Below are 17,393 nucleotides of genomic sequence, written 5' to 3'. Positions count from 1 at the left end.
ATCAAAAGGGGCAGAGGGGATTAAGTGTGAACAAAGTCAGTTAACTTCATTCATGATCTGATCTTACCTTCTCCTGGTCTTTCAAGGCTATAGCCCAATTATTGTGCACCAAGAAAGAAAGATAGAAAGAGAAAGAGAGGAAAAGAGGAAGGAAGAGAGAGAGAGANAGAAAGAAAGAAAGAAAGAAAGAAAGAAAGAAAGAAAGAAAGAAAGAAAGAAAGAAAGAAAGAAAGAAAGAAAGAAAAAGTGGAGGAACAGGAGAGAGAGAGAGAGAGAATCAGTATTACTTTTTATAAATCACATAAGCAAATGGTCTTTGAGTCCTTAAGTACTCTTGGGCTTATCTCTTTCTTTTAATTGTGATAGTAAAACAATAAAAATAAGATTTAATTTTAACCAACATTGGTCTGTCTGAGGCGGTAAGTAAAGATGGTGAGGTAGAGAAATATTAATCCAGGCTGGTTATTTAACATCTGCCTGAGTGTGAGGAGGATACTGTTGAAGGCACCTGCTCAGGACAATGAATCTCCTCAATTATGCTTTGGTCTATCGCCGCTTTCTCCTTGTGGTTTTCACTGTTTTGGTTTTCTTGCCACTCCCTCTCATCATCCGCACCAAGGTAAGCAAGCTTGGAGCACACACAGGCACATGGCTTGGGCTGTGCCATGAGTTGTCCTTCGATGTTGATCATGGTCTGGTTCAAAGCTGAAGGAATGGTAATACTTTCTGCTTGTCTATACATTGTACTTGTCGGTTTTCTTCATTTTTAATGGTTGGTCTTATTTTCATCTCGTCATTAAGTGGAATAACTAGACATAATAATCAACGAGATTTGTTCTCCACCTATCAACTAAATGAAAGAAGGAACAGAACAAACATAACTTTTAGATCTCTCAAGTTCTCAGTCTCCAGGAAGCATCATGGGTAATGATCTCTTCCCCCAGGAATAAGCAATCATATATTTCTATATAAAGGACTCGCAGGGATACCCAGCTTTCTGACATTGTGATATGATGTTGTTGCCAGCTACAAATATGTTGTGTTGTATTCACAGTTATTCTAGGATGCAGGAGCCCCAAGGGCCTGCAGGTTACACAGCCCTAGACAGAACAATTGGCAAAGTAAGGTCTAGAGATACTTACAGAGCTGTCAGCTCTGTGGCTTAGAGTCAGCCACAAAACTTCCCAGAAATTTAATTTCCTTCTGGAACAGAGACATCAAAGTTGTGAAGTTACGTTCCAGGTTAATCAGAAAATGTAATAAGTCATTGCTTTGCTCACTTCAGATTTTAGTGTGCATACGTTGGCATACTTATGAATATCTTTCAGTTTCCTTTAGAAAAGAATCAGTCTATTAAGCCCAGAATATTAAACTCAGTGAATTTTCCATGTTTTGGTGACGTGGTCTGAACAAGCAAACACTCAGTGAGCACGTTTGTATTAGAACTGTAGAAGTGTGAGCTGGTGGTAGCAGAACAGGTGCTAGAGACAGGCTCTCTGCTTGAGATGCCGAATTTAGCATTTGCAAGCTGTGTGACCTGAGCAACTTACATAACCTTCCTGTACTTCTGCTTTCTCAGAAGAGTGGGATCATGGCAGGCTTGTGGTGAGCACTAGATGAGTCATCACTCACCAAACAGAGCGGGATTTTCCTAGTCTCCCTTCATGTGCTGCCTATACAGCTAGGGGAATTCTTACCCTCCCTAGGCATGCAGTCCCTCCACTCAGTAGAAGAGAACCCAGCTGATGCTCTTTAGCCATTAGTACTGTTGTATTAATAAAATAGAATAATTATGGTACATTGGGTACCCTAGCTTCCCGCAGAAGTCTTAGCCACCTATCTGGAAATTCCTTGAAGGAAATTCACAGTGCAGGAATAGAATGCTCAGCCAGATTTCATCTTACTGTAGCTTCCTGAACTTGATTCCCACCCTTGAGACTAGGCAGCAATGTGACCCTGGTGCATGGACCAGATAACAGAATTGACTCGTACATACAGGGTTCTAATACAGCTCCTCCTCTCACCATTTCTAGGTCTGTTACTCCATCTATTGTGCACAATAACTTCTTTACAAGCTGCCTGATCATATGAATCTGCACATAGATCAGAATTTTCTCCCAGGCACATTTTGATTCATACATAAATGCTTGCCATATTTTAACATTCCTGCCTTAGTCTCAACATGGGCTCTTACTTATTTCAGGGAATACATGAAATTAAACTCCATAGGATTAAATACATAAATGAATCCTATGTCATGAACACACATCAGCTGTACTGCTCCACTGATGTACAGATGCATCTCACTCTAATTACTAGCCATAATTTTAGGGGAAAAATATAAGCTCACTGAGAAATAAAACAAATACATAAGTAAAAAAACACTAATATGAGTTCATGATTCACCACCAGGAAAGTGTATCATTGCTAAGATATTCACTCATTGATTTTCCTTTCCCAAACATGCAATGGTAAAAGTATATTACGTCTGCACATTAGCGCAAGTACATTGAGTGCAAAGCAAGGAGTCTGGTATCAAGTTGTACTTATGAATGTGTGTTCCTTTTGCTTCATTCTAATCAATTCACTTGTTAAAATTCAATTAATTTTAATGAGGACAAAAATCCATAACACCATAACAGAATTTTATTTTATTTTATTTTATCTTTGGCAAATTTGAATAGAAATTTTACCATTAACCAACTACTAAGTACACTTAAAAGAACATTCTTTAACTCTTGCAATGAAGGCAGAAAAGAAGGTATAATATTTGATAGACGCTTACATCTGCAAGGACATACATCAATTTATGGTTACCATCTTTGTTACTGAAGCAAGGAAACCTGCACTTGTAGACACAGCAATGAGGTAACAGAGGAATTCAAGCAAAATGAAAAATCAAACTTGTCTTTTAAAAACACAATGAACGTATGTGACACAGAACCAACAAGTGGGGGATTGCTAGCTGGGATTGCCATTGGTTACTGCTGCTTTCAGAGTCTGGCCTTGTCTCCTATCTCAATTCCATCTCCAGCCAAAAATGTGTCCTCCACAAAGGGCTCCTCAGAGAATTTTTAAGCAACAGTAAGAGGGAAGGAAAAAGGATATCTGTACAGAGCACTCCTCTCTTCCAGGCATTCTGCCAAATGCTTTGCCCACATCATTCTATTTAACCTTCTAACAACTGCACAGATGATGGCTGACAGGCCAGCGTTCTCATTCCACATCTGAAGGAATACGTGCTCAGGGACACTGAGCACAACAAAGACCGAGAAGCTTGTTCTGAACTTGGGTTTTGTCAAAACTTGGAATTCATATGTTAACAGGTGTTTTACAGACTTTTCTCAATTTGGTGTTTTTAAAGGTTTATTCCCTGTGGATTGTTAATCATTTATCAACAGCTCGGCCAGTGCTCTACAAGATAATGCTCCCAATAAGCCAAAGAGCAAAGGAGGTTTATCCTAACTATTTCCTTAATTAGCATCATGCTATTTAGAGTCCTGAGGTAGAAAATGGCATTGATTCCCGACACTGGGGAAAGGTCTTTTGAGAAATGAAGTAATGAACTAGGTGTGTGCTGTTTCTGTTTCCTGATGTCACAGAGTCCCAGCTATGTCACAGGGTCATGTCTGCTTGTCAGGTTATGTTGACCCTTTCTCATCTGGTTGTCACTATGAATCATGGCATTGGGTTGGAATCTCCATACCATCTTGTTGAATGAGAAATTGAGCCTATGTTTTTCTGTGCTTTCATGGGAGTGACATCTTGTAAGGAAAGAGACTATGCCTATTCCTGAAGCTTCAGGGCATAAGCCTAATAGAATACCAGATTTAATTATTACCAATTGGTTTATTATTATTAACCAGTCACACAAATTTTTCAGAATAAGTATACAAAGAAAAACTAGTAAGAGTTTCATATAATGTGGTTGCTTGTGTTTTCAAACACTTGTCTGTTTCCATTTTCTGATGGCCAATATTCACTACAAGTGATTATCTGCCTCTATAAAAGTTCCATGGTGGTTAGTTCAGTCCCATGGCATTGCTGTAGATGTTCCTTTGATAAGTGATAAGTTATACCTTCTTAGGAATATAAAGTATCAGAAATAGTTTTAAATTCTCACCTAAACACAAAGGTACTTTTATTGCTTCCCCAGTTAGTCCCTAATCAAAAACAAAGTAATCAATAATAAAGTTCTAATGCAACTGCTGGTTGCATTAAATATTTATTATTTAAATAATCACAGTGGTTTTTTTTCTCATTTTAAAGAAGAAATTGCCTCAACATTCCCATACAGAAGACTATTATTAATATTCGCCTAGGCGGTGTGCTACAGTTTCATTTATATTTTATATGTAACTGTTTGTTTATGACAACTTCTAGCAGTTTGCTAATTTTAATCTTTTCAGCATGTGCTCAGTTTTATTTTCATTCTTTTATTTATTTCTTTTTACAGTGTTTTGGTTTGTCTTGGTATTACTATTTATGAAACATACAAGATTAAAAGAAAGACCAGCTAGGGACTTAGCTCAATCAGAATACTATTGGTCATCCATGAAATCCTGAGTTCAAGGCCCAGCAATGTGTAAACAAGGTGTGGTAGTCCATGCCTCTAATCCCAGCAATGGAAGTAGAAGGAGTGGAGGTCAAGGTCAAAGCCAGCCCGGGCTTGGCTAGACATTGTCTCTATAAAAATGTTCTTTGAGAAACCGTAGGAAAAATCTGAGCAGTCATATATTATTCTATTGGCCACATTTCTCCCAAGAGTGTCTCACTCCAGCTGTCTGATGCTTTTGCTCAGAGCCCTTTTCACAATAAAGAGACAGGGAAACAATACTGAGTAAAACTTTTACTAGTTGATAGATTGTAAGATCCCAATTGCTTTTCAGTTTTCTCTTTGGTACTTCTGTTTTGTTTGTTTGTTTGCTTGTTTGTTTTTAATATTTTACATCAAGATGGACTCCAAGGGAGAAGAGTATGGGAGAGTCAAGATATACTCATAAGCCTCAAACCCATGTGTCCTTTCAGAAGCTTTCCTCCTCCCTCTCGCCTAACACTCAGTATGTTGTCTTTCCATCTAGATCTTGCTCTCCCCACCCCTCCCTCTTCCACTCTCCATCCTCACTGTACTCTCCTAGTGACAACAATCTTCATCTCTATTCACACATCATCTTTTCACACCCATTCTTCCAAAATCTCGCCAGAGAACTCATTTCAAAATGCCAGCTTGATCCAGTTATGACCACCAGGCAAGCATCGTTTACACTGATGAAAAGTTTCAACTTTGGCATTTGTCCTATTAACTTCCCATATCTGTCTTCCACACTCACTCTTTGCTGTCCCCAGAGTACCAGTGACTAGTCCTAATGTGCCCTCTTTGCTCATGCGAGGGAATCTTCCTGTCTCCTACTTTGTCCTGCCCTCCTTGAGAGGAACAGAGCTGAGAATCATTATGACTGTTCATGTTTTATCATAGCTATCTTGGCCCTATTGTAGTGTGCATTCCATGGGGTGATTATCTTTGCCTTCCTCTACAGACTCTAAATGCCTTAAGAGGATCATGTAGATTGTTAAACCCCAAATACTCTCTGTCACACAGAGAGTAGATGACTATGTTGAGTGAGCAAATAGGTTGTTCTCATGTGTCAGAAGGGTATGGAATTTCTATGAGCTATAAGGTGAAGAAGTGGTTGGAAGAGAGGGAACGTGAGTATAAATGGAAGGTGTCTGACAACAAAGCTCATTTTCCCTTCTAGGATAGGATTTTGTACCTTGCTTGGTAAACATGACAAATGTGACAGCTCATAATAATAAGCCTTGTAGTAATTATTAGAAATAGTCAATATCTCCTTTCAATGGTTAAACAAACTCGAGTTAAAAATTACCCAAAGTCACAGGAACCTATAAATGGAACAAAAAGATTATAGGAGACTGGCTGACTCCAAAACCCACAGAGGACAGCCCTCTTTTCTGTTGTGTATTTTTTAATTTTTAAATTAACATACAAGGTACTAGAAACTCCAAAGCCTACAGAGCACAGTGGCATTTTGTATTGTGTTTTTTAATTTTGAAATTAGAATGCAGGGTATTAGAAACACTATGACATTTTCTTCTACTAAAACTCACTTTGTTAGGAAATTACATTGCTCTGGAATAGTGTTTCTATGCGATCCTGATAATGTATATATACATCAGTTGCCACACTTAAAATCCCACAAGTGCTCACTGAGATGCAGATTCTCTGGTCTTGTAACTGTTGCACAAGAACCTTGACCTATGATGGACCCTTAACGTGTCAATGTCAGTAACTTTAAGCTTCTGTGATACATGGATTCTTGTCCATGGGTTAGCCTCATCTGTCTCCCAATACTTAAATAATTCTTATAAGTTTTCTAAGAGATTTTTGACATCCTACCCTTGGCCCATTCCCTCATCTATAAAATGAAGAGGGTTCTCTTTTAAAACTTTGAGATACTGTCTACAGATCAGCTGCTCTAGACTCACTTCAGATTCGTCTGTAAAATCCCAGCTTCTGGATGGTTAGTAAAATTCCCAGGTGACTGGGGTCGTAATTCATGGATTTCATTTTAATGCATAAAATGTAGAACAGTGGTTATTTCCAATTCAGTGGTGTGGGAGTGGGGTCTGAGTAAGATGAAAGTCATGCCTCTAGTGTGCTAGCGAGGTATTGAAGTTGAATAAAAAGGGGAGTTAAATAATAATCTCTGATACCTGGCTGTCTCAGCTCTCCGGTTTTAAAGTCTAAAATCTAACCCGAGATGCTAACTCTTTTCCCCTGACTGTAACATTGAGCTCCATACCTTCCATCTTCAAAGACAGGGATGTTTTAAAATAGATCAAGCTTTGCGATTAGTATGGATTGTGCTTTGATTGATAGCCACTGCAATGGTGCAGGTGTATCAGAAGCCATGTACAACTTTGGGTTCTGCCAGGTAATAACGCTTTCCTTATAGCACATAGACTTACTTAGAGTGCATTCTTTTCTCCTTTCTTATTGGCTTTGTGTCCTCTCCAGAAAATTAGTTGTCATGAGTGAGGCCTGTGGTTGATCTGCTTTCCTCAAATTCTGATGGAAGGAGAACAACTCTTTTATCCACATAAGAACCACACCCACAGCCCACTGTCAGTCAGTGTGTCCTTCAAAAAGGGGAGGGATGAAAAACTGTATTTAAAACAGAATATATGTGTCATTTTCATCTGGGGTTATCATTTAAAAGATAACCAAGGTGATTTTTTTTAAAACAGCTGCATTTTTCATGGTAATATGAGAAGTTTGGGAAAGGGGAAAATATTCCAATTGCCTAGCCATAACTACATTTGTGTTGGCTCTTCTTAGCTGAGTAAGATAAGACAGAATGAAGATGTTCTTAAATCAAGACTGGAGATGTGGGAGAATATCAGCTGTGAGGACTTCACCTCTGCACATAAATATTTTAGTTGTAATTCTTTTGTCCACATCAGAGATGAGGACACTGGGGGAAAATGGAAAGATATTATCTCAACTGGGGGAGAGTGTTTAAAAAAGAGGAACAAAGTAAAGCAACAGATCCCTAAGGCTAAGGAATCTTGTGCTTGAATTGACAAAGGTGTCTTGTGTAAGTGTTAAAATAAGTTAGCAAACAAAATAGTACAATGGACATAGCCAATTCATAGCCAACAGTTCCCACAAATGATTCTGGAGTCAGATCCAGCTCAACACCAGAAACTAAGGACAAAAGAGATATTCTTTAATTCATGAAAGACAAAAAGAGACTGACCACTGCTTCTGGTCCATAGGAAGCAGGCACTTCCAGTTTTCCTAGCCAGAAGAACCACACATCAGCTTTCTTACTTAGTCAGATGCACCATTTGGGTCATACTAGCAGGATTAGGGCTTTCAGCTGAATCTTATCTAAGGACTAATGGAGGTAAAAGTGAAACTCTCAGAACAGAAAGATAAGTATAGAAAGAGAAAGCACACAATGAAAATAATAGTGCAGTTCCTTTCGTGTATATGATGAGATGTGTATATGCTGAGTTCCATTTAGTATTAGAAACCAGTTTGGGGGGTCTTCCCTAGGGAAGACTTCGTCCTGTTCTCAGCACTTTTTAGTTACTTATAATTCTTTGTCTAGGGTTGAAGCATCATGGCCTTTGCCTCTTTTCATGGTAACATGTCCACTGGTGTCATTCTGCTTGCTCAGATCCTACTTAGACAGTCATGTAGATGAGACTTCATTGGATATAACTTCTCTGACATCTCTATGAGATGAAGCCTCACAGCAAACGTCCTGTTTCTCTGGCCTCTAACTAACTCTTACAATCTTTCCAACCTTTTTGCTATCATCTGAGGTACAGGAATTGTTCTCTCTCTCTCTCTCCTCTGTGTGTGTGTGTGTGTGTGTATAAATTTAAAGAAAAGAGGCCATAAGGTTCAAACATTAAAAGGTATTATTGTAAGGGAGGTATGTTGAAAGGGTTTGAGAGAGGAATGGGGAAGAGAAAACAATATAATTATGATGTAGTTTTTAAATGTATATAAAATTAATAAATAAAACAGCTATTACTCAGGATACTTTGGAAAGCTTCAAAAATGCACTATGATAATAAAGGTTGCAGAAATCAATATGTAGGTGAAAACACCGAAAATGCCATGAAAATAATCAGAACTCAGCAATATAGGAAAGGAGAAGAATATAAATGACAGAAAAGTCTTAAAAATTATGTTAGACATGAATAAAGGTAGTCATAGAAATTAAAACAACAAACTAAAATTTAAAACTCAGAAATGTCTTGGGAGTTTTGAGTGGCCTTACGTAATCAACTTCCTCAGGAGAAATGTCTCGTTTTTGTTGTTGAATTCAGTTTCTTCAAGGATAATGTTTTATTTCAACTAATATAAGCAATTTGCTGTGACAATACCATACACAGATAAGACGAATAATAGGATCATGCCAAGGCATGACTCAGGTACAGCCAGAAGGTATACCGACTAGGAAGGTGTCGATTGGGAGACTATTCTTCCTCCCTTACGCCTGAATAAGTTGGGGCACATTATTGGGTGTTCTTGCAAGGGTAAGCTTTATTCTAATCTGTGTTGTGTTTGCCTTGTTTCCTGGTAATCCTTTTGCCAGTTTGCAGCCAGATGGATAGCTAAATATCAGATAATAACATCCCTACAGATGTTTGAATTGGCTTCATGTCCATCATTAATTTTCGATTCTTTAAGGTATACTGCACTCTATACTCTTCCCTTGAAAGGTCAATACTCCACTCTGCCAGCACTTGGAAATGTACCCCCCTCCCTCCGTGGTCTGGTGTGCCAAATATTAAAGAATAGATTTCTTTTGAAAGAGAGGAGATCACCAAGGGCTCCTAGTGAAAGTATTAAATGTCTTAGGAGCCAAGGGGTCAGTCAGGAAAACAAATTAAGGTATAGATAGGCTTATTGGGTTAGGTAGTTTTGGTTTAGGTTTCTTTAGTATCTGGCTAGTCTCACCTACCCATCAATATTAAGAGACAAACTCAAGGAACAAAAGTCTTCCAGAGTATCAAATGTAGAACATAGTTTTATCTGAAAATGTAATCACAAACAGAAGATGAGAAGGCAGTAGAGACCTCAAGAGCCTTGGATATCAATTGTATCAGAATGAGTATTTCCCTTACCATGCTTCTTTTGGCCTTTAAAAGTTATCTTTTTCCTATATAAGAAAACACCTCGTGATTAGGGATGCTGAAACAGCCACCACAATTGTCCCGCCACACTTCTATTGAATGGAAGTAGAAGACTAAAGGCTGAGAATACTGGTTTTAATAGGGGGATTCAAGAAAAGGGCGGGGTGACACTGGGTTGCCTAAATGGAAATATCTAGAAATAGACCATCATTGTTATTCAGGACTGGTCAGATAAGAGGACGCTCAGGAAGACAGGGAAGGGGATTCAATCAGAATTAGGGTATCTTGCAGGCCAGGGTATCTATATTCTAGTGGTAGTAACAAGAGAAATGGGTACCATACTCAGAATAATCTGGTTAGGGAGAGCCAAGCAGGTCCATTATCAGGCTGAGTAGTTGAAGGACATGAGAGTTAGATTAGGTTCCCCTGTAGTGAAGAAAGATTGGTTAACAGAAAAGTGTTTGGGTTGAGACATGGGCTGAGTGTGACTTTCTGGGAAAATTGTCAATTAGTAGTTGACAATTAAAAGGGTGGACTCATGAGAGTGAGTTGTACAAAGGACCAAGGTTGAGTCCCCCATAGTCTCTGGTTTCTTACTTGACTCTATCATCTTCCTTTACATGTACTTCCCTCCTTGTGATACCAACCACCACAAGATGCTCAGGTGACCCAAGAAGACCACCCAGTCTTGGGTATTTGCATTACAACAATAGGAAACAGAACAACACACAGGCTGTAGGCCAGTTTGAGTTTGAGAAGTACTAGAAGGTCTGGGATGAAGCTGTGATTCTAAATTTTATTTTTCAAGTAAAGCTCAAGTCTATTAAGGCAAGTTTGAGAAAAATAAAGCAATTTACCAAATAGATCAGAAACCTTATTGAAAAACCAAAGAAATTGAAAGAATGGTAATATTGTAAGAAACAATGTGGAGAAGCAGCAATAGGGAAGGGGATTGTTTTGTACTTTGTACCAACAACAATACTGTACAAATTATAATAAATATAAGATACAAAATTAGTATAACCACCATTTTGGAAAATAGAAATAGCTAAACATAAAAGAAATTTTATATGGTCTCTTCCACCAAGAAATGTTGCTACTTATTTTCTGTTCTAGGACTGAAAATCTTTTTCCTATATCTATATGGAGCTGAGGCATAAAGATGTTCACAACCATACAATATTGAAAAATTAAGAAGGGTTAGAAAGCTAATATATTCCTTAACAAGGAAAATGTGATCCACTTAAAATGAATTTAACAATAGTTATACATATATTAGTATGAATGCACTTGCAATGTGAAATACTGAGTGAAAAAAAGTCACAAAAGGCTACCCAAGTAAAGCATTTTCATTTTAAAAGTGAGTGCAGAGCTTGAGGCAGTAGCTCAGAGGGTGTAACACACACTGCACAAACACAAATATCTGAGTTTGGGTCTCCAGCTCTCATGTAAAAGCCAGGGGTAGTGGTAAGTACCTGCAGCCCCTGTGCTGGGAGGTGGAAAGAGGAGGATGCCAAAGATCATTAGCCAACCAGGCTAGCCCAGACACTGAGCCCCGGGTCCACTGAGAGCCTGCCAAAAATAGGGAAGAGAAGTGGTTGAGGAAGACATTCCAACTTGACCTTTTGACCTCCACACATGACTGCACAGGCGAGTGCACTCCTGCACAAATATGCACACAGGCAGACACCACACACAAAGAAGAGAAAAAAAAGACATGGTTATTAAAATACTAATGGTCTCTATATAAAAAGAATCACAAAACACAGACAGGAGACAAACCGCAAACTAGACAGGGATGAGTACAGGGAAAGAACACAAGAAAGTGACTCTGAGGAGCTTTTCACAGAAACATTTTCTACTTAAAAAAAAAAAAAAAGTAAATGGGACTGAATGTCTATATTTTTTCAATATGGCAAAATAAACAACTGTATCTGTTATGTAATTTTTCTAACTGCCCTAAATAATTTAGAATTCTGAAGGCTATTTTAAAACAATTTGCTCCCAAGCTTTAACACCTGAGTATGTTTAATGTAAAGGAAAAGTGTCTTCCCATGACATTTCCATCACCCTTAGTGAGAGAGAACCTTCCTGGAGCAGGGAAAGGTAGAGAGAGTCAAGAATGAGCCAGAGAGGTCCAGGTGCTCACAGGCAGGCATCTTAGATTAAGGGACAGTGTATCTTCTTCATTTTGATCTAATGGAACATCTGATGACGGTATGCTGCACAGTCTTCTCTGCTTGAATGAATGCCTTGTTTCCTGAAACAAATGATGTAACCCCAAAGTGGACATCTAGAGACTTTTGAAGACTTTTGAACATATAAATGGCATTGTTGGTCCTGATGCGGTTCGTGTGTATTTTCTGTCTTCCAGTTTCTTCCTTCCCTTCCACTTTTCACCCCTTCTCCACATTCTTTCTGCTCACTTCACATATGGCATTTTAAAAAAGGTATCATGGATTTTTAAAAGCATTTTTCAAAGTCTGTGGTAGTCATAATTTCAAATATGTCTTCCCTTCCTGCACTTTCTGTCACAATATATAAACAAGATTTAAAATATCTATTACTCTGGTTTCTGTCTCTCTGTTCCCAGATTTATAATTGTAAAGGATTTCTCTATTTGGATTAAAATGCATGCTTGCCTTGGTTGCAGGTTATTATAACAACATCACAAGCATTACAAACTTCTACTAGACCTTGAAGGGTGGGCAGGCTTGAGATGGGGAAAAACAATTCCCTCATTCTATTTTGACAAGGGTGACTGTTTCCTTCTTTTCTAGACTTGGAGTTTCCTTCAGGCATGGGAAATTCTTACAAATCATACTTTAGTCTACAGAGACAACAGAAGCATGGTGCTATTATAATCCCATGAATTACTCATATAGAAAAAGTTATGTTCAAATGTCATTGTGGGAAACTCCACAAATGGTATATAATTTTGAACTGCACATAGCAAAATGTCAGACTTTCCAAATAGCTTACAGATCCAGGGATTTCACCTGGCAGAAGGATATTTTCTGAAAGCAAGACTCTGAACCAAGAGGTATAAATGAGAAGAAAGACTGGGTGATCATAAACCCCATAGCTTGTTGATCTTTAAAGAGAAACCACTTGGTTACCTTGAAAATGCTGGTCTTGTTTCAGTATATCCAGGATCAGTCATCCTACATTTCTTTCAAGTTCCCAGATGATCCCAGTGTTGCTGGATTATATGGATATACACAGAGAAAGCCAACGAGCAAATGTGATAACTCAGGGATAGGGAAACAAGAAAGAAAGTCAGAACAAGTAGGGGATGGTTTCTTTCTAAACATTCCACTCAAATGCTAATTAAAGACAAAAAGGGAAGAGAAGGAGGAGGGAGTATGGAGAAGCTTTGCAGAACTAGAAGGCAGCTGTTACTTTCTAAGATATAAGTTCTAAGAATCTGGAGCATTGTTGCCCTGTACAATATAGTACTAATGTTGCCTAGCCTATCATTTGTTAAGGTAAGACAAAAATTCACTATGTTTTAGTATAAAATCTACTGATTCATAAGTCTCAAGTCAAATTTGTACATATATGTGAATGCACACCTACATAGAAAAATGCAAGCATTGTCAGTCAAAGAAATTGAATTTTCATATTAGACTTTCAGGTACTTCCAATCATTAGGTACGGTAAAGGACCCAGAAGCTGAGCAGACGGCAAAGAAGCCCTTCAGGAGATACTGACTCTTACTAGTAGACACATGGACAAATGTTGTGAATTAGAGCGTGATGCAAAAAGAGAAGCCACGGTCAGACCCAAACGTCAAAATAGTGTGAAATGGAGACTTGTTTGTCTTGACACAGTCTTGCTATGTAGATCTTGCTATACTTGTACATGCTTCATAGACCAGGCTAGTTTCAATCTCATGGACTCTCTCCTCCTGCCTCAGTCCCTCAAATGCTGAGACTAAGGGTGTGTGCCACCATGTCTGGTTCAAAAGTGTCTTTATGAGTGGAGAACTGATGTCAAAAAGTATTTGGATAAGTCTGATGATAGAGTGAAGGTGAGTAAATACAGGATGAAAATTCTCAATTATCACAAATATAAAAATTAAGCAACAGGAAGGTGCTGATTCAGGTCAGAGTTGGGACAATATGAAAATCTTCCAGGAAAGGCAGTCATCCAGAAATTGGGACTTCTGTGACCAAAGCTGCGACTTCTGAGAAGATTCAGGCTGTTGGGATCAAATTCTAGCTTACAGTAGAAGTTAGAAGTGGCAACCAGAACTCACCAGCCTCATTTGACCTTCCTCTTATTTTGCTGAGGCAGACCATCATATATGGGTGCTCCAAAGTGTTTTCTTGGTGGACAGGCCTTTAATCCAGCTTTATAGAAGAAATGATAAAATCAACTGCATTCTCAGAAAATGATTTAGTCTTGGAACAAGCTTCCCTTTAGTGGACTTGGATGGGGGCAGAGGGACAGATTTGAGACTTAATGTAAGAACAGTAAATAGTATCAGGAGATGGGTTGGTCAGAACTAGGGAGTATGATAGTCAAGGGGCCCATGTTGTCTTTGAAACCTATATTCTTCCAAGTATGGCAGGAAACATAAAGCTGTAAGGAAAAGTTTTGGGGCTATCCATGGGTTATTGTTAAAAGAAAATACATAGCCTTCCCACTGCACTGGCATTTTAAATTAAACTCGTGCCCACAGATTCTCTTCAGAGCTGTTTAGAAGGATTCAGTCAAGGTTCTGCTTTATTTTGCTTTTTTTATTGTTTGTCAAGACTACAGAGGCAGACTCTGTAAAAACTGTCAACATCAAAATACCTTTATTCTTTTTCCTTTAAAAAGATAACACAATGAAGATATGGCAGGGTCTGGGCTTATTAAGAAGCTCTTAGATGCTCTGAAAGAGCAAGGATGCTGGGGAGCAAAAACCCAGCCCAGAGGATTCAGCTGGCTGCTGGTGAATCATAGAGAAGAAAGCTGGATATTGTACAGGCCTAAAGAAAAGACCTCATCAAAGCCCTAGCCACAGTCTCAGTAAATTTCCAAATACAATCCAGAATCCTCAGACAGCAAGAAGTGCGAGAAAGAGAATCAACAATGTAGTGGATGACAACAGTTATTGATTGTTCGGCACATTTTAGGCGATTACATAGCAAATTATATAAGTCACAGACGGTTATAAATTTAACCACTTCCTTTCAGTGCCTGAAAACTGTAGAAACGTACAGTTTTAGACTAAGCAAAGCAACAGATTTCACTAGCATTAAGATTCCCTGTGAGTCTCCCTGTGTTGTCTGCAGTAGCTCAGCTGCCATCCTCACAAATGCAAGCTGAACACTTCTGCATCCCCAAGTTCATGTGCTTCGAAGCTGGATTCAGGCTCATCTGAGCCACCCATCTTCTCACTGTGCTTGCTCTGATTTCTCACTTTGGTTAAAAATATGGATGGAGGTCCCACCCATACAGGCACAATTAAAAGATGAAAGGAATAGAATCAAAAGAGAGGTCCATCATGAAGAAATGTCTACAGTACAGCCTGCCTATTTCTGCATTCCAGCAACATTCAGTCCATTTGAGACACCAAATGAGAGTGTAGATAGACATCCATAGACACTAATTTGAGTGCAGAAAATTGACATGAAGACAATCTGTTTGGGAGGAAATATGAAAGGAAATGGGAGATTTTCCAAGCTTTCATTTCCACCTTTATTAACTTTTGCTTCCAAGCCCCTAAAAATAACTACTAGGTGGTGACTTAATGCTGCAGAAACCCCCACAGCTTCCTCTCACGAAGCACATCCCATCCAGAAAAAGTAGTCATGATTTGAAGGTTGATTTCAGGTGATCATTTTTTTTCACCTTATGTCTTGTCTTGGTTCTTTGCAGGAAGCACAATGTGCCTACATCCTCTTTGTTATTGCCATATTTTGGATCACAGAAGCCTTGCCCCTGTCAATCACAGCTCTCCTGCCTGGCTTAATGTTCCCCATGTTTGGGATCATGCGTTCTTCACACGTAAGTTCTTCAAATGCTGTTAAATTTTGATGACTTACTTATGTGGTGACATCATTTGAGAAAAGTCCTTAAAGGGAGCCATGATCCTGACATAAGGTTTCTTTGTAAGTGCTCTAAATACCCGAGTACTCCTTCGCTGAGAGTCTGCATGTCTGTCCATCTTCAATGAACAAATAGGTCATAGCTTCTTGAGTCATGTTTGTCTATAGGAGAAATGTGACCATCTTCTCTTGCTGACATTTATAGCTGGCTCCTTTCGCCCAAATAAAGGGGCCATTCATTCACATCCTAAGATCTTGCACATTTCCCTAATCCCACAGAATTCAAACTGACAATATGGAGGGTGAGGGGAGGAAACACAATTTGTGCTTTTTAGGAAGAAAAAGCTCCCTGTTTTTCTTTCCAGCAAGCTGGTATTTAAAGAGATAAAGCCAAATTAGCTTTCCTGTGCATTTCTATTTTGTTCTTGCTGAGAGGAGTTTATTCATGCTGAGATCTGGGTTTTGTTGTTTGTCTTATTTACTTTATGCAGTCTGAGGATACCCATCTAAAGAAAATAAATTCAGTTTCCCCTTAAATACAGGAAACACCCTGAAACCAGAACACTTATCTCTTTACTTTCTCCAGGTAGTGAATAAGTAACTGCCTAAAGTGTTTATGACTTTAGAGTAGCAATATTCTTATGAAAGCCCTCAAGTTCATACTGTCAGTCAGTGCAATCTGACTTTCTTTCTGCCTTCTGTGTGGGTCTAGTGCCATTATCTGGATACTGACACATCTTGCATGTGGATGGAGATTTTTCTTTCTAACTAGTCTTGGTTAAGCTCTTCCTATCAGAGGAGTTGTTTCTACTTCATTTTCACATAGTTTATGCCCAATTAGGAGCCAAAATTATTTTTGTACTTAGTATCCTGTCTGTTCCTCTTTCCATACCATGTTTGATCTTCCTCCCAACTTTTCTTCTGTCCTTTCTAATTATGATTATTTTGAAGAAGAGCATGGCAAGGGTTATCCTTCTATTGCTTTTCCCTCTCAGCTGAGGTTCAGCTTCTCAGAAATCTGGAGCCCCAAATTCTAAGTTTCTTAGGCGATCGAACATGTGGAGAAGACCAGTCAGAGTCAGCAAATATGTTGCCGGAGCTTACAGTACTTTACCACTGTGGCTGTCAGTACCAGTTCAGAAATCTTTTATTTTCAAAGGTTACACAATCACTAGCCCTTGGGTTTTAGAGGTGGAAAAGAATTCTTCAGAGACAACTCTCTCCTAGGGTAGGCATCTCCTCCATTTTACGTCCCACAAATGACCTCATTCCATGTCATGTTTTTCTGGTTGTAGGCCGTCAGTAAATCACAAGATTGGCAATTTTGACTTCCAAGAAGTTCAGCTTCATTTAGACTAAGTCTGGCATTCAATTACATTGACCCATGCAATTTTTGCTTCACATCTGTTCTGCAAATAAACATCATAAATGCATGTAGCATTTCTTGGAAGTTAAATATTAATGTAATTCATAGCTCCAGTCCATATGATTTCTAGGTCTTAACTCCTCTCTTTTTTTTTTATTACGTATTTTCCTCAATTACATTTCCAGTGCTATCCCAAAAGTCCCCCATACCCCCACCCACTTCCCTACCCACCCATTCCCATTCTTTTGGCCCTGGCATTCCCCTGTATTGGGGCATATAAAGTTTGCAAGTCCAATGGGCCTCTCTTTCCA

At 38.8% G+C, this 17,393-nt stretch overlaps 1 protein-coding gene across 2 annotated transcripts in view; it reads left to right on the top strand.

The window, feature by feature from the left end:
* Window positions 1-493: 493 nt before the first annotated feature.
* Window positions 494-17,393, top strand: part of Slc13a1 (solute carrier family 13 member 1) — a 75,831-nt gene continuing 58,931 nt past the window's right edge. For both annotated transcript variants that reach the window (XM_021165220.2, XM_029478626.1), the window contains exons 1-2: window positions 494-619; window positions 15,547-15,675. In XM_021165220.2, coding sequence (XP_021020879.1) covers window positions 521-619; window positions 15,547-15,675 — 228 coding nt within the window. In that variant the 5' untranslated portion in view covers window positions 494-520. The remainder of the gene's footprint in view (window positions 620-15,546; window positions 15,676-17,393) is intronic.

Source organism: Mus caroli, chromosome 6 (assembly GCF_900094665.2).
Source record: "Mus caroli chromosome 6, CAROLI_EIJ_v1.1, whole genome shotgun sequence".
Classification (NCBI taxonomy): Eukaryota; Metazoa; Chordata; class Mammalia; order Rodentia; family Muridae; genus Mus; species Mus caroli.
The sequence above is the reverse complement of the archived record's forward strand: the minus strand, read 5'-3'. Positions and strand labels throughout refer to the sequence as shown.